At 48.2% G+C, this 27,128-nt stretch overlaps 1 protein-coding gene across 3 annotated transcripts; it reads left to right on the top strand.

The window, feature by feature from the left end:
• MAP3K14 (mitogen-activated protein kinase kinase kinase 14) lies at positions 1–27,107 on the top strand. 3 transcript variants are annotated; one of them, XM_041398963.1, is made up of 16 exons: positions 1–126; positions 8,119–8,391; positions 8,940–9,009; positions 11,202–11,412; positions 11,520–12,116; positions 13,109–13,246; positions 15,346–15,475; positions 16,142–16,273; positions 16,695–16,799; positions 17,890–18,053; positions 18,383–18,533; positions 19,163–19,513; positions 20,716–20,822; positions 22,121–22,265; positions 22,794–22,894; positions 24,000–27,107. In XM_041398963.1, the coding sequence occupies exons 2-16, from the start codon at positions 8,139–8,141 to the stop codon at positions 24,162–24,164; spliced, it is 2,820 nt and encodes a 939-aa protein (XP_041254897.1). In that variant the 5' UTR covers positions 1–126; positions 8,119–8,138; the 3' UTR covers positions 24,165–27,107. The 3 variants fall into 3 exon arrangements, with proteins under 3 accessions (XP_041254897.1, XP_041254899.1, XP_041254896.1); XM_041398965.1 differs by having other exon boundaries at positions 5–122; positions 11,205–11,412; XM_041398962.1 differs by having other exon boundaries at positions 5–122.
• Positions 27,108–27,128: the final 21 nt, after the last annotated feature.

Below are 27,128 nucleotides of genomic sequence, written 5' to 3'. Positions count from 1 at the left end.
GCCTGTCAGTGAGCGGGAGCTGCCGAAGAGGCCTGGGGGGCCGCGCCGGGCTGTGCCGGGCGGGCTGAGCAGAATCGCACCGGGCTGGACCGGCCCGAGCCGAGCCGAGCCGAGCCGGAGCGGTAGGTGCGGGCCCGGCCACTGCCGCGGAGACGGGATCCGGGTCCGGGGTGCGGCGTTCGGTCTGGGAGCCGCGGGGCGCATCTGCCCGGTAGGGCCTGGCGGAGCTTCCGCGGCTGCCGGCGGGAGCAGCGTGTGAGGAGCTCCGGCCCAGGCGGGGGCACCGAGCGGGTGATGGGCTCTCCGGGCCCCGCCGCAGCCGCTCCCTTGGCAGCGCTGTGTGTGGGTGTTCGGAGCATGGATGTCACTGCCGCCCGGCACCGTCTCGAGCCTGCGGCTCGCGGTGCCCCGAGCTCCCGGTGCCCTGGGCAGCCCGGCTTTCTGATCTCCCGGTGCAGGGACTTCGTTGATCTTCTGATCTCCCGGTGCCCTGGGCAGCCCGGCTTTCTGATCTCCCGGTGCCCTGGGCAGCCCGGCTTTCTGATCTCCCGGTGCCCTGGGCAGCCCGGCTTTCTGATCTCCCGGTGCCCTGGGCAGCCCGGCTTTCTGATCTCCCGGTGCCCTGGGCAGCCCGGCTTTCTGATCTCCCGGTGCCCTGGGCAGCCCGGCTTTCTGATCTCCCGGTGCCCTGGGCAGCCCGGCTTTCTGATCTCCCGGTGCCCTGGGCAGCCCGGCTTTCTGATCTCCCGGTGCCCTGGGCAGCCCGGCTTTCTGATCTCCCGGTGCCCTGGGCAGCCCGGCTTTCTGATCTCCCGGTGCCCTGGGCAGCCCGGCTTTCTGATCTCCCGGTGCGCTGGGCAGCCCGGCTTTCTGATCTCCCGGTGCCCTGGGCAGCCCGGCTTTCTGATCTCCCGGTGCCCCTCAGGCCCCCGAGCTCCCGGGTTCCCGGTGCAGGGACTTCGTTGATCCCTGGCCCTGGGGAGGGGAGAAGGAGGCAGAGATGAGCTCAGCTCATCACAACACAACCGAGCCGGACCTTAATTCACCTGACCCAGCCGGTCCTTTTCACTCCCAGCGTCTCTTTGACACAACTAAATGCCTAACTTTTTTTTTTTTTTTTTTCTGGCAAAAGGTTAATATGTTTCTTTGCTGATTAATAAGTTGCTGCTGTGGTTGATCTCAGATGCTTCCTGTCAGCTTTAACTGGTTACATTAGAAACATGTGTTGAGTGCTCCGCACATGTACGACACAGCAGTCTGAAACCAGCACCTATAAACAAAGTCTGAATTTCTTTTTCAACTGGCTTTCTAAAGGCTTTTATGAGTAATAATTCGCGCTTGTGTGCTGTGACATTAGTGATAAGAATAGTTGAATTGAGTGTGTCTGTAGTGAGCTGCTTTATTGCATTTTACCTCAGTTGAAATCTGTTGGCATGGCCAACGGATTCCTTGGGAATGAGTCATTTGCTATTAACTATTAAATTTTAACTGTATTAAGAGACTGAATCTTGTAGAGAGCTGTGAAGGAGCATAACAAACAAACATAACTGAAAACCTAAAGGGTTTGTGGGCTCTGGTCCAACACCACTGGAGTTAATGAACTTGAAGTTAATGAGTCTATCCTGGGTCTTCTTTCCGTGTTAAATGGGAGAGGGTAAAGCAGAGCTGTTGCAGCAGTGATGAGGTGCTGAATTATTGTTATAATTGCCAAGAGGATGGAGCAAAGTGACCATGAATCAGCTTTCCTTCTGTGACTTTTGAACTTTGCTGGCAAGTGTCAAATGTGTTGGTGGAGACAGAGGGATCGAAGCCAGGAGGACAGAAAGATTACCAGGTTCTGAGATGAGCAGCTGGCTGGAGTAAAAGAGCCCTGAGCCAGGAAGGGGTCTGGAGATGCTGGGGGAGGGAGATGAGGATGCATGGAGGGACAGACAATTCCCATTATGTGGGAATTGCATCTGTAGGAAAGTGGGCTTTGCTGATCAGGGTTTAGTGACATCAGGGCCCTGAAGAAGATGGACCTTGTCTTGCCTAAAGGCAGTTCTGTTCCACAGTTCATGTGGGAGTTTGTCTCATGAGAGTCTGCTCAGGCTGGACAGTTAGAAATCATCCCAATCAGTTCACATTTTGATTTTATAGTCACAACTGAATTGGCAGGACCAATCATAAATAAAGATAATATAGAACTGCTTCTATCTATACTAAATTTAACTAAACTTTTGGGTTGGTTTTGCCAGTAAGGCATCCCAGCCTTACTGTTTCCCCATAGGTTTACATGGATTTTATAAATATGATTGAAGTGTAAAGGTGCAAAGCAGTGTAAAGTAACAACTGGGGACAGCCTGGCTCCACCTGCTTGGGCAGAATTGATTTTCAGGTGTGTCTGTGGTGGCTGCTGGAAGTTGTCCCTTTAGGTGCTTTATTGTATAATTTTGTTGTAGTTTAGGAAATAACTTCATGAGTGGATTGTCAAAGCCATGGTGTTGTTAAGTGGCCTGAGAGCTCTGTGAGAACAGCTGGGAAGCAAACTCTTATCAGTCTGAAGTTTGTTCTGATTATTTCTGTTCTCCTTGTGTACAAAGGGGTTGGGAAAAACTAGCCATTTTGTGAATGAATGGGCTTGTGGCAGTGTTTGTAAACGCTGGGCAAGTGGTGGTGTTCATGTGTTCAGCAACATGAAAAGAATTGTTCAGGGGTGAGCTGTGCTCGGGCTGTTCTCGAGGAAACGAGGATAAAGGTGTGTTTGGGTGCTTTTAGAAATCTGCTGATAATTAAACCCAGTCAAATATTTTCCTGCAGATTTGGTAACCAAACTATTGCAATATCTTAATGTCTGGCAACTAAAAAAAAACAACTGAGGCTCATTATCCTGGTGTTTACAGTAAGCAACACCAGTGGCTGAAAGAGGATTTGGGAGTATTTACTATCAAACCACTTTAAAGAACATGTTTACACACTGCCTATCGTTTGTAATGTGACGTGCTCCTGCATAGGGCTGATAGTGCAGTGCTTCAAACAGGGAGCTTGTGGTGCTGTGGGGAGAAGGTTTTTAGCTTTCCCTGGTGCTTCTCAGGTGAATCTGTGGATCCACACGAGAGGGACCAGAGGGGATTGTGCAGGAGCCCCTGGAATGGCTGGATGGGTCACAGTGGTTATCGAAGGGGAGGTGAAGGCTGAGAGCTCCCTGGAATAGCAACTGCTGCTCTGACTCACCAGGATTTTAATCAGTCAGGCATTCTATTTATTTTCACTTTGGAGCTCTTAGATACACAAGGGAAGTATTTTTTTTATCCCCCTTAGACATGCACTTAAAGCAGCATTAAGTGTGTGTTGAGGTCGGGGGGCTGTTGAGTGCTACAACTGGTTTTTTTAAGTCCCTTCTGACAAAAACTGAAACTTGTCCTGCTGACAGCTCTGAGCAGTTTAAATCTCCACCCAGGCCTGGGCTACAGTAACAGGCCTTAAAGTGCCTCAGCCAAAACCGGAACTGTCTGAATTTCAGTTCCATCCGAAACGTGTGCAGGCAAGGGAGCCCACGAGTGCCGTCCATGAGGCAGGGATGAGAGAGGAGCCAGGGATGGAGGGCAGTGGTGCCCAGGGTCTGAAGGGCTTGTACAAATAATTATAGAATAGTTTGGGTTGGAAGGGACCTTAGAGTTCATCCAGTTTCACCCCCTGCCATGGACAGGGACACCTTCCACTGTCTCAGGTTGCTCTAAGCCCTGTCCAACCTGGCCTTGAATCCTTCCATCTATATATCTCTATCTATCTAAAGCATATATATATATATATAAGATATATATATATGTATACATACATGCCTTTGACCCCAAACCAGATTTTTAATGTGATCCATCCATATAACAAGTATAATCTATTTTTTTTTCCTTTGGAAGAACCTGCTCCTTGACAAGGTTTGGTGGCTTTGCACAAGGATTTAGCAGCTAATACCCTGTGTAGGTTCTTTTGGCTACAGACTTGGCACTTTCTGCCATACTCACTGACAGCTGTTAGGACTGGAAGGACCCCAAGAGGTGTGTGGTGTTCTTCTCAGTTGACATTCCCTGCTCTAATGATGCAGAAATTCCTGGCTCTTCCCAGCTGTTGCTTTGTTGTGGTGGTCAGCAAAGCAACATGGCTAAAAATGCTTCTTGTGTTTGATCAAACCAGCAGCAGCTGAAAAGGCAACCTGAGTTAGTGCACTGTGTACAGAACTCCTCTCCATAAGGAACTGGGAAACCTCACTGAGACAACATAATTTTTAATGTTCTTCTTTGCCTTCCAACTAAATGTCAGTGTGAAACTGCTGCTGAATGAGTACACTCAGATGAGAAAATATCTTCATTCTGTGAAGTTGACTTAGGAAACCTTACATATATTTTAAAGCTCTTTCCCAAGTCTTTTTTTGACCAAATGTATGGGCTGATCCACAAATTAACTGAAATTCTCCCAAAAGCCATTGTCCATGGGGATTGGAGCCAGGCACACCAAGCAGGATCCCATATTGTGGTGTGCTGTGGAGTGGTGCAGTGCTGGAAAGGTGTTTGCATGGCTCCTGTCCAGCTCTGAGTTTGTCTCACAACGACTTCATGACACACAGAAATGCTTTTGTGAGGTCCCTGCTCCAAACAACTTCCAGCTGAGATGGAAGAGCTGAAGAGGGACTTGTTTAGAGAAGGAAGGAGGAGGTTTTAAAGGAGCAGCAAGCACGTGGTTGTCTCTTACATTAATAGTGTTTGAGTATCTCATTAGTTCTGACTCCCTTCAAGTCTCAGGTGACCTTATCCTGTATCTTAGTTTCTGCCCCACGTTAGCTGAGGGAGGAGCTGCCACCAGAGCGGTGCCTTCACAGCACAACTGAGACTGTTTGGTTTTCATTCTGTAAAAACACACTTTCTGTTTTACAGCAGTGGGAACTAACATTAGTTAACCCAAGGTGAGTAAACCCTTAGTGAAGATAAGGAGCAAACAGGCTTCAAGCTGGTATCAAAAGCCCATTGTGGGTTAGGAGTGCAGTATCCACTCTTATCTCCTGCATCATTACCTGACTTCCCCTTTCTGCCTTGAAAATAACGAGCCCATCACATGTCCACAGAAGGAAGAAAGTCCAGGATATGGAAATCAAGAGTTACAGCTGTATCTAAGTGAGCTGGCTGAGGGAGAGGAGAAGCAGTTCTGGGTAGGACACAGGCACCCCTGAGCTCAGGACCATGAAGCTCCTGGTGCTGTTTGTCTGTGCCCTGGGTCTGTACAGGAAGCTGTGCTCATCCTGGAGCTCGTCAACAGGCAGGGGAACCACAGCTCCAGAGTGTCTCATGTGGGTAAATCCTGCTCTTAGTGGGCTTCCTGTGGATCCTCAGGTACCCATTTGCTGCTGCCCAGGCTCCTTTATCTGGAGAAGGGCTGTGGGGTGCCTGGGCAGAGACCGAGTCCCTGCATCGGCATTCGTGGGACTCAGGAGCTCTTTGCACCTCTCTTAGCCCCCTTCCACGTGCACAGAGATGAGTCAGGCCTGTTCAGTTCTGAATCACAGAATCACTGAGCTTGGAAAAGACCTCCAAGGTCATTCAGTCCAGCCTTCAACCAAATCCCACCAATGCCCACTAAGCCATATCATGAAGTGCCATGTCTGCTTGGTTTTTTAACGCCTCCAGGGATGGGGACTCCACCAATGGCCTGGCAGTCTATTCCAATGCCTGACCAGCCTTTCAGTGAAGAAATTTTCCCAATATCCAACTTGAACCTCCCCTGACACAACTTGAGGCCATTTCCTCATGTCCTGTCTCTTGTTTTCTGGGAGCAGAGCCCAACCCTCAATTGGCTTCAGCCTCCTGTCAGGGAGCTGTAGAGGGCCATAAAAGTCTCCCCTGAGCCTCCTTTTCCCCAGGCAGAAGCTACACTCCAAAAACTATTTAAAAGTTCTGATTGCTTATTTTTAATTACAGCTTCTGCCATCATGCTTTGCTGTACACACCATAAAAATAGTTGGCATTTGACTTTTCCAAGGACTGAAAATTGTGCAGCAACAGTTAAACCAGGCTGGGCATGCAGGTTCTGGTCCTGCAGAGCCCCACAGACCTGAGTCACACATTAAACTGCCTGAGCTCTGCCCGGGTCGAGGCCGTTGCTCACAATTGCTGCCTCGGTCTCTTTGAGTCTGCAAGTGAGGTAGAGCTTTGTTGACTTTAATCTCAGTTATGTTTCCTTGTTATTCTTTGCCATTTTAGAGGGCAACAAGGACTTGCAGTTTTGTTTCTCCCCTGTCTCTGTTCTCCTTTGACTCAGCCAAGGAGGGACTTGTAGAATTATGTATTTTTTGGCAGTGGGCATTGGCTTGCCCTGAAGGACCTTGAAGGTGAGGGGAGGGCAAGGAGAGACAGAGTTAATGCAAGTCAGGAGAGAGTGAGGATAAAAATAACTCTGAACTTGTCAGTTTGGTCACTGGTGGCTGGGTTAGTCATCTGGCAGGCTCTGCTCCTGCTGCTCCAAGGGATTATTTTACAGCACTGAGAATTGACATAATTTCTGTAGAGGAGAGGGAGCGGGACGGCCGTAATGAGTGGGATACTGTCATCAGCACTTCTTTTGCACAGCAGCTGTTCTCTGTTTGGCCGCTGAATGTGGTCATTGTTGACTTTCCTTGTATACCTGCCAGGTTGTTAGGTGACTCACAGCACCAAGGTTCATGCACTTGGCTCCCAAATGCCTCCTCTTTTCCTTGGTGGTCCTTCAGGCATGGAGCACCCACTCATTTTGTCATTTTCTTGATTCATCTCTGTTGCCAGGAGCCTGTTGGAGTAAATGTCCTGTTGCCCCAAGCAGCTGCTCAGGGTGGGGGAAAAAGGAAAGCAAAAAGGAAAAGGAAAGGGAAAGACGAAAAAAAAAAAAAGAAGAAAGATTTGTGCAGATTGAAGCTGATGAGCCCCAAGGTGCTCTCCTGTAGTGGTGCTGATATCTGTTTTCCTGGCCTCTGTTAAAATGAACCTCCTTGTCCTGTCCTGGGTTTGTGGTACTTAACTCCCATGTAGATTGCCCGAGGTTTCTGAACTTCCATGGGCTGTTTAAGGGTGGAAATGTTCATTTTAAGGTTTTACACTGGCACAAGGAAGGGTTCTCTGCACCTAAGGGGCAACAGAGCACATTCTGGTTTGTAAGCAAACACCTGGTTTAACTTCTCCAGAATCCAAGGTGAGGGGATCAGGGGCTACACCAAGGCTGTACTTCCCAGGGGCTCGTGCTGTGGGGAACTCTTCACTCTCCACATTTTCACCCCTGGGTATCCCCATCCTGCCCTTCAGTGCTTTGCTTCCATGCTGGTTTATGCTTTCTCCCTTTCCATGCCCAGCTCTCTTCCACCTCCCCCTGTGCTGGGAATTGTTTGGAGCTCCATTTGTGTTCCTGGTCAGCTCACAGTGCTGCTCCCCTCCCCAGCTCGCAGGCAGAGGGGTCTGTTCCAGCACCATCACTGTCCTCTATCCCACACCAACTTCCATGGATCCTGACTCTGTAAGAGCTCCACTTCTGATGGGCTTGAGCAGCGATTGCAGAAGTTGTTGGTGATGTAGAGGAGGGAGGGCACTGAGGAAGGATCTGTGGAAGGGCATTTTGGCTGTCGAGCCTGGCTTCATTGAGGGAGGATGAGGAATAGCTTTGAGGATGGCTGAGCACAGGATAAAAAGGAATTAGCTGGGTTTATGGCCATTCATGTGGTGTGAGAGCACAGTGTCATTCCCCCCAGGTGCACTCTAGGAGAACTTTCATGTCTTCCCTTTTTCTGGGGATGAATATTCTTCCTGATTAGTGATATGGGAGTTCCTTCTTCTCCTTTGTTTCACTGTTTATATTTAAGGGAGTATAACAAGAATTAAATTTCTCTGAAACCTGTGTGGTTGCATACTTTCAGTCATGAGAGTGTTGAATATTCAGATCTTCAGTGGTCCAAGTCAGAAATGAAAGACTGGTACTCCAGGGTTCTTCTCCAGCTCAAAACATGGTCAGGACCTTGATTTCAGTTGTTAATTATGATACCTTCAGGAGCCTCCTGTTTCTTATGAACTTGAAGCTGCTTCTGTCTGTGAATGATTTTGACAAGTGTTTTGTTTTCCTGTTCTTGCTCAGTGTCTCCCTGAAGCTGGGAAATGGCCGTGATGGGAATTGCATGCCAAGGAGCTCCTGATCCAGCCGTCAAGCACAAAAAGGAGCTCACGGCTGCTGAGGGGCTGAAGGAGACAGTGAGTGAAAAACAGAGCAGTGTTTGCAAAGTAGAAGATTCAAAGAAGGTCATCTTTCACAGTCAGTGGAAAATCCTGAATGATGTAATCACCAGAGGAACAGCAAAAGAAGAAACAGAAGGAGGCTGTGCATCAATTTCTATTATTGCCCAAGCAGAATGTGAGTAGCAGGGCGGGCTGCGCTTCATTGAGAAAAAGGAATGTGTAAAGAGGGATGAGATTTCACTCCCTCGGCGCTCCTGGAGAGCTGAGGCCACATCTATTTGTAATCCCATGTGGGGTGGAGCTGATGACACATCCCAGACTCTATTTAGGAAGCTCATGAAATCTCCTAATAATGTGGCAGCATCCACTGAATAAAGCATAAATAACAGACCAGCATGAGGCCTGTGCACCTCGACCAGATCTGTGTCCTGTGGGTCACCTGTTCTTAGCTGACTTCTGAAAGGGGTTTAAAAGAGGGGATAAAGAGGAGGAAACCAAAGTAAAGCTGTCATCTGGGAAAGAGCTGGGGGATCAGGAGATAGCTGGGAAGCCTCCTAATTGTGGGGGAGGAAGAATGCAGTGTGGGTGGTGTGACATGACTGTGCAGTGATTGTCTGGATCACTCACTTAGCACAGTGCTAGAGCTGTTTGAGTCCAGTTGTTACTAGGAGAGACTTTGCCTGGTTTAAGACAAGTGATGATCCTGGGTTTTTTTTCCCACAGGTGAAAACAGTCAGGAGTTCAGCCCCACTTTATCAGAGAGATCCTTCATTGCCCACAGTAAACGTTACAGGTGAGAGACCTCTTAATACAAACACCCCTCTTTACTGCTGTTTTCTTACTTGTCCTTGTTCCAAATCACCCTGGCTCTCTGCACTTAAAATATTTTTCCAAAAGCACTCCTGTTGGAATTAGCTCTTCATTCTGAGGCCTGGTAAGAATGTGTCTCTCCCAAAACATCTTCCTATCAGGAAAAAATACAAGTTTAGGCACAAACCACTTGAAGCACCTTGCATTGTCTTATTGGCAATGCCTGCAGATTTACTGCCCTTGTAGCCTTCTGGCTGTTTCTGGATGGTCAAATTTGTTTTGAAATGACTGGGGTTTTTTTAAGGTTCAAAGGCTTGACGTAGAAGGATCCAAGGAGAAATTTTCTATCTTTTTTAACTGAACTGTGTTGATGCTTTTGAAACTGTTACACCATCTGCTGAAAAGCTGTGTGTTTGAAACCTGGGCTGCTGCTAGAAGGAGTCCTCAGAAAAGGGAACAGCTTAATTTCTTGGAAGGATAAAAGGGGATGAGAGAGCCTTTGCTTAATGACAGCATCAACAACAGAAGTTGTGAACACAGAGAAGCTGGAAATGGTAAAAGGGACAGTGACACTTGTGATGGACAAGTGGAGGCCTGGGAATTGCTTTTCTGGAGTCAGCTGGGAATGAGCTGCTTGTTCTTCATGAAGAATATCTTCCTGTTGGGGCTCATCCTGGAGCTTTCTTATGCACTGGAGCCCTGTCAGGCAGCCCCAGCACCCTGAAATGGGTGACTGGGGTACAGAATTCGGAGCTGCCTGTTTCCTGGTGGTTTCAGACCCCTTGTGGGGTGTGTGGTTTGACACTGCCCAGTGGCTTTATGATGTGATTCCATGAACCATCTGAAGAATTGCAAAGTGACCCATTTCTGAGGGATTTTATGTGGGATCTGGGTTTTTCTGGGATGCACACCAGCTGTGTATTCAGACTCAAGGCACTGTGCTGATGTCATCAGCAAGAGCTCTACTTATGGCATCTTTTAGCATTAAGACATCAGGAAAAGATGGAGAGAGTGGATGTGCCCTGCATCGCTGATCAGGAAAGGCAGAGAAATGTGTCAGAACTTTCCAAGTTAATGGAACAGTTGCTTCATTTGAAGATCAAATTGTTTTCTCTTGGAACTTAATTTTAAAAAATCTAACTGCTATGATTGGTATTGAATCATAGACTCACAGAATGGTTTGGGTTGAAAAGAATCTTAGGGACTATTTCTTTCTGACCCTCAGTAACTGCAGGCAAATATCCCTCTTGAGAGTTCATCTCTCTGTCCTAGCTGGAGTGTTGTGTATATCTGTACTCATTCTTAGAAATCATGTTGTAGTATTGGACTTTACAAGCCAGCACATTTTGGCTTTTTGAAGCTGTTTTATTTGAGTGCTCTTAGTCATCTCTCTTCTCTGTGCAAAGCTCTTTTCCTTCAACTTAGAGCAGGCATTGTTATTATGAAAACATTTATTAATTTGAATATTTTTTAAAATAGACTGCATTTATCCATCATCTCTGTGTTCACTAGAAATCAAACACAAACTGTCTCAGAGCTGCCTAGAGACATGCAGTGCTTTCCCCTCTACTTTGCTATGTTCAAAAAAGAGACATAAAAGAAAGCTGGAGAGGGACTTGGACAAAGGGGCTGGAGTGACAGGACAAGAGGAATGGCTTCCCTCTGCCAGAGAACAGGGTTAGGTGGGATATTGGGAATTAGGAATTGTTCCCTGGCAGGTGGGCAGGCCCTGGCACAGGGTGCCCAGAGCAGCTGTGGCTGCCCCTGGATCCCTGGCAGTGCCCAAGGCCAGGTTGGACATTGGGGCTTGGAGCAGGCTGGGACAGTGGAAGGTGTCCCTGCCATGGCAGGGGTGGCTCTGGGTGGGCTTTAAGGTCCCTTCCCTCCCAAACCATTCTGTGACTCTACATTCCAGTCTAGTTCTTCCAGAATTTGTAAATCCTGGGGATACTTCAATGTTTTGCTTCCCCCACACCCTGACATTTCTTTTTATACAATGCCAGAGGTGCTGCTGGGCCTGGACCTTGAACTTATCCTGTTGGAAGGCAAGAAGTTGTGCTTTAGTTCTCTGTTAAGTTAGCAGAGTTTCTAATATTCCTTCTGTGGCTTGGAGATGCCATGTGAGCTGTGCTGGCACTGCCCCATCTCAGAGCCCTGCTGTGTTCTGCTTCCCAGCAGCCGCTCGGACAGCCTCGAGCACATCCCCAACAATGTGGCCCATGCCACGGAGGGCAGGATGGCACCCACCTGGAGAGGGAGGCACCGGGGCAGGGCCAGGAAGAAACGGCACAAGAAAAGATCCAAGCTGAAAGGACAACCTGTGGCTGCTGGCAGGAGAAGTCCAAGAACTCCAGAACAGGAGAGCTGCACCCCAATTCCTGTTCAGGTGAGAATCTTCCTTTTGTACTGTCCCTGCAAACTCCTAACTGCTCTTGGGTGAATTTTGGTGTCTGTACTGAGGTTCCTGCTCAGCTGTTTGGTTTTGTTTTCTAGGAGGATGAATCCCACCAAAGTAATCTTTACAGAAACAGTTTTTGGGTTCCTGAATTTAACAAGGACTTGGGCTATGATCCACTGTCTTTTGAGAAGCCTGCCCATGCCCCTTTGTCCATGGGCAAACTCCATTCCCCAAGGAGCCAGTACAAAACTGAACTGCACAAGCTGATCAGCCCCATTCAGTGCCTTAATCACGTTTGGAAACAGAGGGACACTGTTCCCCAGCCTGAGACTCTCCATCCTTTTCCCTACAACATCCTTCCCCCCCATTTCCCACATGTGGACACTCCTCTCCATGCCATGAAGCAGAATGCTCTGGACACATACTTCCATGGTGACCTCAACTATCAAGACAGTCACTTATCTGGCCTAAACTTAGAATATAATTTCACCAAATGCATCAACCAGTCTGTGCAAACCAGTTCAGACAAGCTTTCTGTGGAAGAATATTTGGTAGATGCCTTGAAGGGGAGCGTGAGTTTTGGTGAACCACAAAATTTAGCCAGCCTGGCCAAGACGTGGAGAGGAGGTGCGCTGGAGCTGAAGGAACAATTCCATGAAGCAAGTGAAAATGAAGGCGTGCTGCTGAACGAGGTGATCTGAGCCACTCTGGGGTGTGGGAGGCAGAGTTTCTCCTGGGCTTTGGGAGAGGGATAATCTGAATCCATGTGCTTGCTTCTAAAACTGTAATTTCTGAATGGTTCTGGATCTGGTTGAAGCTGCTCTGTTTTCTGCAGGAATTAAAGCCCTGCCTGTCTCAGACTGCTGGCTCCATGCTGTGCTCAGTCACCAGACATGCAGGCCTGTCTCTGAGCAGTGGTTCTGTGCTTAGTCAGTCTTCAACCATGTCCTCTGTTTGCTGGGGAAGAGCCTAATCTGTTCAGCCAGGCTGCAATATTTATTGGCTCTGAAGGAGCTGGAGTGTGACAGAAACCATGGCTGGGCAGAAGGGGAGGTGCAGGAGGCCAGTCTGTGCCTCTGCTGGGACCAGCAGCTCCTGCAGCATCCCACAGGGCCTGGGCACAGAAATGCATTTGAATCCTAGGGACATGATTCACTTCTTCTGAATTCAGTTCTCTCTCAACAGCTTAAAGTCCTCCTGGAGGACTTCCCTGGGGTCAGTGTGACCCTGTCAGTGTAGTCTGTGGAGTTCAAGGTGTCCCTTACCTGCCTGAATGTGTTCACACTGACACCGAAGGCAGTCTCCATCTACTGACTGCAGAAAAGCTTTCACACAGTGTCTGCATTTAGTCACAGGAATGTGGATTAGTTGTAGATTCAGCTTTGTAGTTATGTCCTGTGTGAGAAGGAAGGAACACAGCTCCAAAGCCATCCAAATCCTGGTGGCCTTTCTTTATTTACTACAGTGGGGTGCATTCAGTTAGATCCAACAGAGCCCACAGAAATCAAGTAGGTTGATCCTGTATCCCAAGCCTGTGACAGAAGTAATCTTGTACTGAGATTTCTGGGGAGGTGCTGTGTATCTGTCCTTGTGCTGCTTCTGAGAGTGTTGATCCCTGTCTGTGCAGCTCAAAATTTAATTGTCTCTTTCCTTGCTTCATCTTGTTTTCTGTTTGGACTTCCAGAAGCTGAAGGCGGTGGATTACGAGTACCGAGAAGAGGTTCACTGGACCAAGTGCCACGGTTCCTTGGGCATTGGCTCTTTTGGGGAGGTGTACAAAATAGAGGACAAGCAGACAGGATTTCAGTGTGCTGCCAAGAAGGTAATTCTGTGTGAGAGAAGGACACAAGACAGCACATAGAGAGAAATCTCTCTTTAGGACCTTGTACTGTCACAGTGAAGTGCTGCTGTTGTGTCCAAAGAAAAACTCGGGCGGCAGCAGGCGGAGAAGCAGATGTAGGACTTGTATGTGCACAGGGGCCAAGCTCAGCAGCCAGAAAAAAGCTCATTTGGCTTTAAAGTGTGCTGAAAGGGATCCTGGGTGCTGAGGCAAGAGTAGAGCTTTCTGAATGATTGTGAGTGACTGCAGGGCAGCAACAGCTGCGTGGGTTGTCTGTTATCTGACTATTCTTATCTGAAACCATGTCTGCTGTAAGTGGTTACATGGCAGGTATTTATTTCATTGTTGAAAAAGGAATAAAGTAGGAAAAACCCAAGGCAGTCAGTAGGATCTGAAAACAGAGCTTTCATCTCCTCAGTGTCAGCTGCAATGCTGGCACATTGTTCTGAGGTGATGCTGTTCCAGATGCAGCAAGGGATGTGTGTTTTTCCAGAAGCTGGCACTATAATCTGTTGTACTCCAGGATATGCCATTGTCACATGATGTAGGAAGTGTGTGGAATATAACTTGGATCAGGGCATTGATTTGTGGGCTGCTGTGGGGGCCTCAGGGATGCAGACAGGGATGCAGACAAGGAGATGAGGAAAATGTAAACTATTTTATTTGAACTTACATTGAATACTTTCATCACCTCTGTGAACTGATGTTTCTCACATTACTTCACTAGAAAACTTTGTGTGGGAAGTGTTTGCCTTGAGTACAAAAATATTATGTGCAAAAAAACCTGTAACTTTCATTTTCCAGTTTAAAATTTTCATTTTCCCCCCATTCACACTGGGCCCAGCTTGCTGTGCTCCCTGTGGAAACATGTAAGAGGCAAGACAAGCCAGTGTGTGTATTTATTTAACCATTTCATAACAATTCAGTTGTCAGCTATAGAAACAAACATCTCTCAAGCATGTAGAAAATTAATTCCTGTTCTGCATCCTGTCAGTTCAGGTGTGAAATCTTGTGGTGACACAACCAGCTTGTTTCCTGTCAGTGTGTAGTTATTTAAATCTATTATCCATTTGACAAATCCACAGTCTTGGGAGAAATAGCTGTTCCTTGTGGGGTGTATTTTCAGGAAGGAAGATGGTTGTGCTGAAAAGGGAAACATGAAAGTAGGAGAAGCTGAAATCTTTCAAAATGTCATTTCCCCCCTTAATTACTGAAGGATAAATTATCCTTCTTTACATCAGAAAAGCATCTTCTTAGATCACACTCTGAAAGCAGAGAGTTCTAATATGCAAATTGGACACTTTTCTGTGCTCCATTAATTTTCCATGAGTAGCTATCTCCAGTTCCTGCTGCCTCCCTGTGACAGGAGGCCACTACCTCACCTTCTCTCGCCAGACTTGGTGCTGGAAGCACCTGCTCTCCAAATTCTTGAGGTGAAAGGAAACCAGCTATAGCTGGATTGCTGACAGAGAAGAAACATGATGCATCTTTTTCCCACCAGAATCTTCATGACTCATGTTTTCCTTCTGGACTTCAGCAAATTCTTGTTTTATTTAGTTTGGCTGAACTTAGCAAATAAAGTTTTTCTTTAACCATTTGCAGGATGAGCACCATCTCACAATGTGATCATACAGATCACTGCTGGTGGACATATTTTGTATTCCCTCCTGTTTTGGGGGAGTTGAATTTTTGCCAAGTTTTGTACCATCCCCAGGTGTTTTTTCCCTCTCTTTCATAAAAGCAGAATGTTCAGTTGTCAATATTATCTTTTTACTGAGACAGAAATTACCTTCCTCCTGAGGGGTACCTGTCCTCAGCTGTAATCTGGAGTTACTGCAAGCTGGCATCTCCTGTGATGAATTTTCACTTCTCTTAGACAATGAGGGTTTATCATCCCGAGCGTTCCCACTTCTGGCTGCACTCCCTGAATTCTATTCGGGAAGATCACAGAATTAAGTTTGGAGGAGACCTCCAAGACCATCAAGCCAAATTAACCCATCTCTGCTGTCACACAGCCACAGGGAGGGACAGTTGTGTGAGGATCCATGCCAGCACTGGCTCAGTTCTCCCTGTTCCTGTAGGTGCAGGTGGAACACTTCCGTGCCGAGGAGCTGACGACGTGCGCGGCTGTGACGAGCCCCAGCGTGGTGCCCCTGTACGGCGCCGTCAAGGAGGGTCCCTGGGTCACCATCTTCATGAAGCTGATGGAGGGTGAGCAGGGGACCGTGGAAGCACTGCTGCCACTGTCCAGTGCACATTGACCTCCTTTTCCTCCTGCCCCAGTATGAATCTGTTAGTTCCTCAGTGCATCCAGGATATTCCTGGTGTGAATTCCCGAGTGGGTTGGGATGGGTGTGGGTAATCCCTGCAGTGGGTTTGCTGTGGGGGGAGTGATTCCCAGCCCTGCGTTATTCCAGTTCAAGGTGTGTCTTTTTCACAGTAAAACATATCTGGGGCTGGTTTGTGCTTCCTGGTGGTTTGCAGGCCACCAGTGGGGCTCATTGCCCTGGCTGTCTAAGCAAACCTCGATGATTCCATTGCCTGGTCGTCTTTTTCTGGCCAGAACCATGGAAAACAGGCTGTGAAGAATGAGTGGTGGTCAGTAACACCGAGAATTGCCTGTTCTGATCACAGAGCACTTGCTTTTGCTCCAAAGCAGCACTGTCAAACTGACACTAAGCAAAAAACCATATGAACAAGGCCTGTTTTTGTGGGCAGCAAAAACTCAATAAACAAAAGGAACAGAGCCATGTGTGGAAGATAAGTGCTGTCAGACCTGGAAAATCTCATTTTTTCAATGGAAACAACCAGGAATGCTAATGATGCTGGGGAAAATTTAAAAATAAGATAACATGAACTCCCTGGATTCCTTCCTAGGTGGCTCATTAGGGCAGCTCATTAAACAGAGTGGCTGCCTGCCAGAGGACAGAGCCCTCAGCTACCTGGGCCAGGTGTTAGAGGGTCTGGAGTATCTTCATGCTCAAAACATTCTCCATGGAGATGTCAAAGGTAGGAAAGTGTTTGAAGTACCTTGTTCTTCCCTTTTCTTAGAAGAGGAAAACTGCTTGGAGATTAAATTATGGGATTACTTACTTAAGTTATGGGATCTACTTACTAGATTTTCAGATCTATGTTTGAAATTAGTTTCCCATGATTCTAGACTGCTGGGAGTATCATATTTGTCACTTCTCCTTGTCACCCCATGGGTCTGCCAAGCTGTTTGCCCAGGCTGGCCCACCACTGGGCTACAAGAATCTCCAGGGGAGGCAACTGGTAGTTTATAAGAGATAATTACAGCTCTGTACTTGCTTAAGCCAGTGACAGGAGATATAAGTCCTTTGGGCTTAGAAAACTGTAGTTGTGTGTGCTTTTGAGTGTTTTTCCCATCTCCTGATGCAGAGGAGACTAATGGAACCCTTCTCGTTGGCAGCGGAGAACGTGCTGCTGTCGGCCGATGGGAGCAGGGCCCTCCTGTGTGACTTTGGCCACTCTGCTCACCTGCACCCAGATGGGCTGGGAAAGTGCTTGGTCACAGGTGAGGTTTTGCTGCTGCTCTTCTGAGGAATTGCCCTTCTGACTCATTCTCTGTCATGAACATTTACATGTGGCTGATTTGCAAGCAACTGCTTGGGGTGTCTTATTTATTGGTATTACTGTGAGGCATCCCACTGACAGCATCCCACAAAATGACCTGAAATTTGGGAGGTGATGGTCCTTCTCTCCCAGGCTAGAAGGGTTTTTGTAAGATTATATCAGCATGCTGCATTCAGTATTTTGTCCCTGCAAGAAACCACACTGTAACTTTAAAATCCTACTCAGACTTGTTGTGTAACTTCACTAAATAGCGGGGAAGAGTCCTGATCTCCACTAAAGCAAAATTCCTTCTTTTTTTTTTTTTTTGACAATTAAACTTAACCATGCTTCTTCATGCAGCTGTGGAAAGAGAAGGTAGGTTTTTTAAAGTCAAGCTCACGTTTTGCCTCCCAGATTTGCTTGAAAGGGAAGTTTTACCCTTATTCTCTGTATAGGGGATGGGTCTGAGAGGGAACAGCTGCTGAGAGCACACAATACTGCTTTTTGGGTTAAGGTGGAGCCCTTCCACTATGGAGAAAAGCTGAGAGAGCTCAGATTCTTCAGCCTGGAGAAGAGAAGGCTCAGAGGAGACCTCAGAGCCCCTTCCGATGCCTAAAGGGGTCCCAGGAGAGCTGGAGAGGGACTTAGGACAATGGCCTGGAAGGACAGGGCAAGAGGAATGGCTTCCCACTGCCAGAAGTCAGAGTCAGATGGGATACTGGGAAGAAGTTCTTCCCTGGGAGGGTGGGCAGGCCCTGGCACAGGGTGCCCAGAGCAGCTGTGGCTGCCCCTGCATCCCTGGCAGTGCCCAAGGCCAGGTTGGACACTGGGGCTTGGAGCAGCCTGGGACAGTGGAAGGTGTCCCTGCCCATGGCAAGAGGTGGCACTGAATGAACTTTGAGGTCCCTTCCCACCCAAACCACTCCATCCTACGAAGTTGACATGTCTCACTTTAGATGAAAAGAGAGGGATTCTGCCTTAGGCCTCCTACCAGTGGCACTGGAGCAGTTCCCTTGCCTGCATGCAGTGACTTTTCTCCTGGATGGTTTTAGGGAACTACGTGCCTGGCACAGAGACCCACATGGCCCCGGAGGTGGTGATGGGGAAGCGCTGTGACTCCAAGGTGGACGTGTGGAGCAGCTGCTGTATGATGCTGCACATGCTCAATGGCTGCCACCCCTGGACCCAGTACTACAACCACCCTCTCTGCCTGAAGGTGAGTGACCCAGCCTCTCTGCAGTGAGCTGCCAGAGCTTGTTACTGCTGGCCAGGGAGCACTCACCTCGGGGTGGATGGCTGGGAGCCAGCTGGGCATCTGACAGGAGCTGAGCATTCCCTGTGCTTGCTCTGCTTGGGCTGTTCTTCCATGCCCTGCTCATGACTTGGGTGTGATTTTTGGGCCATTCAGCTGCAGTAAAATTACTGTTCAGGTCTCACTTAATGCTTTCATTTCAGTTGGAAACGCTGTTGGGGTGGGAAGAACCTTCCTGAAATCAAATTAAGCCTCTCTGGTCTAACCTCTTTCACTTCCTGTTTGTTACACAGATCGCTAAAGAGCCGCCTCCTGTGAGGGAAATTCCACCTTCCTGCAACCCTCTCACTGCTGAGATTATTAAGCTGGGGCTGGAGAAGGAGCCTCTGCAGAGGGCATCTGCATCAGAGCTCAAAACTAAGACCAGCGTGGCACTCGAGGAAGGTAGAAATGTCCTGATATAAGTGATGTGGCTGTACCTTCATATTCCCACTGGGAGAGCTGCTGGTGCTGTTCCTTTTGGAAGGGCCAGTCTATTTTATTGTCCAGTATATCATTTTCACAGCATTGATGCATATTTTGAGTTGATGGCTTCTGCCTGCAGCCGAGTGTTTGTCACCCAAATAAATTATAATTTCCTGTGTGCTGCTACATGCTCTTTTTCCTTCTCTGCTGAAGGAGGTGAGTTCTCCGTGGGTTTGCTCAGGTGCTGTGCCAGGCCTCCTGTCAGCTGAAGCATCAGCTGCATCTGGAGAACCTGGTGTGCAGCACAACTGCAAGCAGGGGTTTATTGCATCCTTAGCTGTAACTCATACTTGTGGTTCAGTCTTGCCCCTGACACATCACTAATTCATTTCAACTTAATCCTGCTGAGTGGTTCTGTAATACAGCAAGAATTTGTGGAGGTGGTCTGGTTTTATCTTTTGAAGAAGCTGGAAATTTTGCAGCAAATGCACTTCAAAAATTCTTACAGCAAAGGAAAGCTTTTCCCTCTTTTATTGCTTTATTTGATAATGTTTGTATCCCTTTTTTTTGTTTTTGTTTTGTTTTTGTTTTGTTTTGTTTTCTTGTAGTGGGAGGTGTGAGAAGCCCCTGGAAAGGTGAATACAGAGAGCCCAGACATTTATCTTTGAACAAGGAAAACAGTGCCCAGACATCCCTGTCCCCCACAGTGAGCCCAGTTTCTGAGACTGGTTCTGACCCAAAACTGTCAGTCAAAGTTTCCTGTGGCAGCCCAGTCCTACCACCTCCATCTCTGGAGCAAACAGAGGAGGTTGAGGGACCCCACTGGAATGAGGGCAAGGAGTTACCTGAGACCTGTGATCCCCCACCCCTCTCCTCAACTCCTCTGCCCCTGAAGAGCTGCAGCCACGTGGAGAGAGCCACAACCATTTCAGAGCAAGAACTTCAGCAGCTGGAAATTGGTGAGCACTGAGCTGGGGGAGGAATTCAGCTCTTTTTGCTTGAGAGCAGGATAAAAATACAGCTGCTTTCTCTTGGCTTGTTGACAGTTATTTTTGGGTTTTTAGCTTGGATGTCATTTTGCTCATAGTTCCTTTCTCGTTACACAAATTGCTCAAACTTCCTTCAAACTACCAAAACTAATAGTTCTTAACCAATTAAATGTGCCACAAAGGGAGTGAACAGAATTTCCTTCCTCCTGAACAGGGGGGAACCTTCTGAGAGAGGTGCAGGAACCTCTTGGAAAGCAGCCTCTTTCAGTGCTTGTTTGCACTGTGTAAACAGTGTCAGAATTCCAACTTCATCTGCAATTTTAGGTTCAAACGTTTGGTTTTTTTAAATTGAGGCTAAGCCAGGATAAAAATAAAGGAATGGCAGATGTCAAGCAAAGCAGTGCAGTTAAAATCAGCCTGCAACTGTTTGGTCCTGGGCAATGGAAGACCTACAGCCATCAGCCAAAGAATTTGGTTACAACAGCAATCCAGAGTTTGAAAACCAGCAGTAAATTCAGTGTGGAAATCAGTGATTTGTCCAGTTCCACTGCCCCAGTATAACTCTACATTTCACTTTTTTTTTTCTCCCATATTTTCTAGTCTTTTTGAGTGAATTGAAAGAAATTAGGAAGAGAGTGGTTTGAATTGTAACTGTGTCAGAAAAATGAGGAATTTTAGGTGTTGCTGATGGGCAGCTTCTTTCTCAAATAGCTTTGGGTCTTAGCAGCGCTGTAAGAGCTGATTATGTATGGGATATCTGGCTATTATCAGGAGTATTTGCAGTATTTGTAAGTACTTGTGTCCAGATAAGGGAGTACAAACCTCCAGATACTTATGAGAGCTGAGTACATGAGTTTGTGCTTTCCCTGATAATGTGGATAGATCTAAAGTGACATCTCACAGGAGACATAATGGGCAAGAACTGGTAAATTTTGGGTGCTATTTTTCATGTTGTTGTACAATCCATCCCCACTTGGCTCAGTTTCCCTGTGTCACAGTGCCCTGTGGCCTCTGCATGGCAGAGTTATGTGTTGGGCTCTGCTGGCACCAATATGAATGTTCATTAAATATTGCTGAAGAAGCTTTGGGTATTAATTGCAGAGCTGTGAATAGAGCAGGAAGGCATGGAGGAAAACACTGGAAATGTCTCCCTTCTCTTCCTTTTGCTGCAGAACTGTTTCTGAACAGCCTTTCCCAGCCTTACTCTCTGGAAGAGCAAGAGCAAATGCTTTCATGCCTCAGCATTGACAGCCCCTTTGTGTCAGATGCCAGTGAGAAGGTGAGTGGGGATGGGTGAGGGGTGGCTGGCTGGTCCCCTCGCGAAAACTGCAAGCTGTGACCAGCTAAAATCTGGAGTTTCTCACCTTTGCTGACACCCAGTTTGCTGGGGAGCACCTTGGGAAGAAAGCTTTGCTCATGCCCAGTGGGGTGTTGAGGGTTGTAGCTGTGCTTTGGTTCCCTGTCCAGCATGGATCCTTTCCTCCAGAGGCTCTCCTGTGCTGTTTCCTCACCAGAAGCTTCAAGTGTGTGGATACAGAGAATCTCAGCAGCCTCAACCCTGTCTGTGCAGGAGAAGGGAGCTGGGGAAGCAGTGATGGAAATAGGAGCTGCACCAAGCAGCTGTGCAGGGTCTTCTTCCTGGCCATGGCCACCAGTGAGAAGTTTGGGGAAAGACCAGGAGAGTAGGACAGGAAAACAGAGACCCAAATCTTGGATATTCATTCTCTGCCTATAGATCTATTCTCCATGAACTTATTTTAACCCATTGATAGTAATGAATACATAGTCCTAGTCATTTACTAATTTCAGTTAGATTGATTTGCTCTCTCTGGTGTTCCTAAGGTAGGGAATACCAGTGAGGAACACTGACTAGGCCTTGTTGGACCAGGGAAGGACAAAAGCCCTTCAATCACAGTTTTCAAAGACATTGAGTCCCCAGTTTGTGCATCCTGGCATCTGCAGGAGTCGGTTCTGATTGGGAGCAGCTTTGTGTCCTATTTCCCTCTCTCTTCTCAGTCTTCCAGTGCTTTTTGAGGAGGACTGAGGGAGTTCTGCTCAGCTCAGCTGTTGACACACACAGTGTGCAGTGTGGGATCTGACTCTGCTTGGTTTTTCCCACTAACACCTACGCCATACCTTTAACTTAGTTTTGACTGGTTCAGACATCTGCTGGTGTCAGATTGACTGGGACAATAGAGACCCTTCCCAACAGTGCAGCAGCATAGGGTCTATGGTTGATTTTGTACAGTTAATTGTTTTTCCTGGGTGTTTCTAAGGTCAGTAAGTGACAAATATTTTAACTGATGCTTAATTCTCCTGCCAGTCAGTACAACCCCTCTTTTCTCACCCAGCTTTTCAGCTCATTATTGATTTAACTATTGAGGATACTGATAATGTCTGCACACTGTTGCACTGCTATCCATTCCCTTTCCCAGATGGCCCATAAATGTTGACTAAGGCCCAGCCTTAAATCCCTGTAGATTTCCACCTTTTTCCTCCTGACCTTATTTTAATGCTCATCTCCTGCCAGCTCATTTTCTTTCAGAACCTTAGACAAACCTGTGCTTATTCCTGCAGAACTCCATGAAGGCTTCTCACAGCTTGAGGGACACCATGAGCTCTGGGATCCATTCCTGGAACAGCCAGGCAGAGGGGCAGAGCTGCAGCTGGAACAACCTGCTGAGCCGCAGCCGGCCCACGGACACCCCCAGCTGCTTCAACGGTGGGTCTGCATCCCCTCGGCTGGGAGAAATGGCCAGCAATCACTTTCTCACTGTCTAGACAAGCTGGATATGGAGTTTTTGAACTCCTTTTGTCCTTCAGTTGCTGTGCCAGCACAGACCCCACCTAAAGATGGGTTATGAGGAGGCCCAGTCCACCCCAGTCACAGATGGGTCTGTACAGTAAAATCCAGGGAAGTTTCTGAACACACAGAGCCTGTGTGCCCTGCTTCATGCAGCTTCCATATGCAAGGAATGTTTTATAACCACAAACATCTACCCAGAATTTTGAGGGCATATTGTGCAAATTAATACATCCCTTCTGCTGCTTTCTTGCTAAATGCAGCTCTGCTCTGTGAGTCATTGCTGTCTGCAGCAAGCTCCATGCTCAGCAAAAGACCTACATAAATTAAATCCTTAATGACAAAAATGAGCTTTTCCCCATGTGTGTGCCTTGTCAGTCAGTTCTGCTGTGGACTGTGAGGTCCTTGTGGCTCAGCAGAAGTTAAAGAATCTCTTGTGCATTCCAGGAGTGAAAATCCAGATCCAGTTGCTAAGTGGAGAAAATTTGCACATCAGGGATTTCCACAGGACAAAGGTGGGAGACATTGCCACAGGGATAAGCAGCCAGGTGAGACACAGACTGGAGTTCAGTGCATCATTTGAGGAATAATTTCTTCCCTACTGCACCCTCATAACCCCTGAATGCCAGAGAGACCCAGGAGTGGTTCAGGGATCCTTAGGACACCTTTAGGAGCAGAACCTCAGTGCTGCTATTGTGAGTGTGGTACCAGACAATGTTTTCTGGATCATTCACAAAATCATTGAGGTTGGAGAAGACCTCCAAGATCATCAAGTCCAACCTTTGACCAAATCCCACCAGGCCCACTAAACCATATTTCCAAGTGCCACATCTACTCATTTTTTGAACCTTTTCAGGGATGGTGATTTCACCACTGCCCTGGGCAGCCTGTTCCAATGCTTATCCATTCTTGCAGTGAAGAAATTTTCCCTAATATCCAGCCTAAACCTAGTACCAAAGCTGAATTGTAAGCCAGTGCCAATTTTCAGAGTGACCGCCGGGATCTATATCTTAGAATATAGATATTCTGTGCTGCAGCTTAAAAAAATCCTTCCCCTCAATTATAAACTCTTTCCCCTCTCCCTGAAGAATCATTATATAGCTTTTTCATCATGAGGAGTAGCATCAGCTCAGGGAATTGAGCTGTGTTTGGCTGGGGTGCTTCCAACTTGTTCTGTTGGAGATGTTGAAGCACTCTTGTGAACCTCACAGTAGGCTGCTTTGGTTGTTCCTGAAAAAAACTCTGGAGTGTCTGTGGGACTGTGACTCATCTCAGTGTAAAATGGGATTGTCTCTAAAAGATGTTGCACCAGTCCAGAAAATGTTCCAGTGGTGCTGGTTCTCTCTAGACTCTGTTCTTGTGGACATCACAAAGCAAAATACCTGGAGAGGAGCTCAGGTGCCCAAACACTGGGAGCTCAGGACCCCCCAGCCATGGCCTAGAGCTCGGGGAGGCACTTTGGCATCAGGGTGGGCACTGCCCAGTCCAGTTCCGAGGCATTTCTTTATGAGAGGAGTTCAGGATGTTCCTGCCAAGCACGAGCCCCTCCCTGGGAGCTGTTCTTGCCTTGGGAAGCCGGGTGGAACAGAGGGGTGTGATGTTCTGGAGGAGACTGGAAGTGTCACTGAGCTCTGTGTGTGTTCTGCTCCCCAGATCCCCGTGCCTGCCTTCAGCCTGGTGACCAAGGAGGGGCAGCCCGTGCACTACAACATGGAGGTGCCTGACTCTGGCATCGAGCTGCAGTGCACCCTGGCCCCCGACTGCAGCGTCAGCTGGGCCTGGCGCGTCAAGCACGGCCAGCTGGAGAACAGGCCCTGAGGCCCCGCCTGCTTTGGAGGTTTGCACCTTGTGAAAGGAGGAATTGCAAAAGCTTCTGACCTCCCCTGCCATGGAGCACCAAGTGCAGTGGCTGGTGTTTGTGCTGCAGCAGGATCACAGCTCGCTGCCCTCGGGCCTCGCTTCTGTTGGCTGCTCTGATTCACTTCCAAGACATGTCCTGAGCTTAGATATTCCCCAGGACAGTGGGAACTGCTTGTTTTGGGTGTGTTAGAGCTTGAGAATGGTAGGTGGAAATTCCTGGTTTTTCAGAGGAAGGAGGTCATGCTTTTCAGGAGAGCAGAACCATTGGGTGAGAACTCTTGCTCTTGCTCCAAGGTGAGGTTGGTCGTTGCTGGGCTTGCCCAGAGGAGGAGGTTGGGTGCCCTCAGTGTAGCTGGGGTTAGTTGTGCCAAGGGGAACTGGCTGACTTCTTTCCAGCTGGAGGAAAAAACATTTCTGTAGGCTCTGGGGAGCATCATCTCCACCTCAAGCCTTTTGCATGGGGAGAATCCACAGCAGTCACTGGCTGGCTCTTGGTTTCACCTCCCACCCTTCCTCGCAGTTGCTTCATTCTTAAATGAGAAAAGAACTTTGTTCCCAGAAAGATCTTTGCTTGCAGCTCCCACCTGCACATCTCAGAGGAGCTGGTGCTCTCTCTGGTGTCCCTGGCAGGCAGGGCAGGAGAAGGGTACAGAATTCCATGGTGGGAGGGTGGAGGGGTTGTTCCTCTGTCCTGTTCCCACCTCTGATGTGGGAGTTAAGGTGCACTGTCCCATCCTTGGAGGAATAAGGGACATCAGCTCTGTCAGCTGTGGCAGGGCTGAATTTTATTGCAGAGTTTATAAAAATCTCTGTCCCAGCTCCCAGTCCAACCCAGTGCCCCAGTTCTGTGAGCTCAGCCTGGCCTCACAAGGCTTCCCACTCCTCCCCTCACTTCAGACTGGGTTCACTGAGTGGGATGAGCAGCTAGGCCTGGAATGCCTTAAGCTTCAAACAGTTTTTTTTTACTGATTTGTGAATGTTTGGAACATACTGAAACCTCACAGGTCAAGTTCAGGTGGGTGGGTGTTGTTCTTCCTTCTCCATCCCAGAGCAGATCCCGAGGGAGGTGTGAGCTCCGAGTGTGCTTGCTCAGGGCTGCTGCCAGGCCTGGCACACCTGGGAATCACAGTCCCTCCCTGTGGCTGTGGCTCTCCCAGAGCTCTGAGGCTGCAGCTGAGCAGGAGCTCTGCATCCAGCCTGGGCAGAGCAGCAGCTCCCAAAAGCCAAGGTGGGCTCTGCCAGATCTGTGCTGGTCTGGGAGACACAATGGGGCAGCAGTGCTGGCAGTCTTCCCAATGGAAGTTCACTTAGAAAATAGCTGGGAAAAGCTGAACTCTGAGCCTCCCTTTTTGAGGAGCAGCAGTCCTTAAATAATGGATGCTCTTTCCCTTTGGTCTCCCAGAACATGGGCTGGTTTTGCTCCACCAGACAGTGACATCCCTGATCAGAAAACTCAAGTTTGTAATAAGAATGATGTAATAGGAAAGTGGAACTCATGAAGAAAAATGAAACCTGTCACCACTTTGGGTATAGTTTTTATAGCACTTTTTGTTCTAAAGCACTTAATACATTGTCCAAAATAGGCACCTAATTATATCTACAATGCCACATTCAGAGTCTTTTTAGTAAATAATTAACACATTATGCACATGTCTTCCAGGAGGGAGTGGGGAAAGGGGGAGGTTGGCTCAATTTCTTTTTTCAGATGCCATAAACTACTAAGAGTTTAAGCTCTGGAGCAGGAGGGATCAAAGTGCCTCTTCCAGGGTTCCCAGGAGCTCCCAAGCACAGGTTCAGTGCCTACCTGGCTCCTTTCCTGATCTTCCTCCAAGGGGACAGGAGGAAAACTTGGTTGTTTTTGTGAGTGTGTGATGATGTGTCAATCCCAAAGCATTGTGGGTTCCATCCCAAAGGCTGCACCTTGTGCCTCTGTCACCTGGGCGATGCTCCAGTGTGCTGGTATCCAGTTCCATGCCTAGGCACTGGGATTGAGCCCTGGAGCAGGCAGGGAGCAGCAGGACTGTCTGCAGGACTCCTGGGCTCTGCATCTGCAGCATTAACCTGAACTCAGGCCACCTGCACCAGGACAGGGAGCCCTCCCAGGCCTGGGATGTCCTCCCAGGGCCCATGGAGATGTCTGTGCTCCCAGGGCCCATGGAGACATCTGTGTTCCCCAGAACCCTCATAGCAGCATTAGCCAGGATTCGCCCTCTTTGGTTTGTCCAAAGCCTTCAGTCCTGTTTTGCTGCCACCACAAGTGCCCAAGTGAGGCTGCAGGTTCCCAGCCCAGGCAGCTTGGCCGTGTCACTGCTCTCAGGGTGGGAAGTGGTGTCACAGTCCCTGCCTGGGGACAGACACCTCGGCAGCCCCACAAACCATGGGTGCCTTCCCAGTCCCTGAGCTGGGGTTCTCCCCTGGGACGATCTCCAGGCTGTGCTGCCAGCCAGCCTGAGCTCTCCCTGGCTCTCTCCTGCTGCCAGGACACTTTCCTCTTCCCTTGGCTTGTCACTTTGCTGTGACAGGCACAAACAACCCGGCTTCCAGATGAAGGCAATACTGACAGCAGAAAGTCGGGGAAGATTTGCATTATCCTTGTTCAAATTTGGCTGGAACTGTCAGGTTTCATAACGAGTGTTTAGGACAGAACCCCAGCTCAGGGTGGGGAGGACAAGTAGGAGTGATAAACACAGATGGCTCTTGTGGTGCAGCTCCTTCCGGAAGTCTGGAAAAATCGCTGCTGGTGAGGCGAGGTGGAGCTGAGGATCTCGTTGGGCAGTGGGGGAAGGTGCTGGAACGAGGAGTTTCGATGGAATGAATGACACTTTATAAAACTGTGATTTCTTGAAGTTAATGTTTTTGACCTGCATTTTCACAGGAAAAAAATAAAACTGAAAAAAAAGATTTGTTTGTTGTCGTTGCTGG

Source organism: Onychostruthus taczanowskii, unplaced genomic scaffold (assembly GCF_017590055.1).
Source record: "Onychostruthus taczanowskii isolate IOZ18803 unplaced genomic scaffold, ASM1759005v1 scaffold151, whole genome shotgun sequence".
Classification (NCBI taxonomy): Eukaryota; Metazoa; Chordata; class Aves; order Passeriformes; family Passeridae; genus Onychostruthus; species Onychostruthus taczanowskii.
Note: the sequence above shows the minus strand (reverse complement) of the source record. Positions and strands in the feature narration are given on the sequence as shown.

Coding starts and splice junctions, on each gene's coding strand:
- MAP3K14 (XM_041398963.1), top strand. CDS start 8,139: ATGGCCGTGATGGGAATTGCATGCCAAGGAGCTCCTGATCCAGCCGTC. Junction 9,010..11,201: donor GCCCACAGTAAACGTTACAG/GTGAGAGACCTC, acceptor TCTGCTTCCCAG/CAGCCGCTCGGACAGCCTCG. Junction 13,247..15,345: donor TTCAGTGTGCTGCCAAGAAG/GTAATTCTGTGT, acceptor CTGTTCCTGTAG/GTGCAGGTGGAACACTTCCG.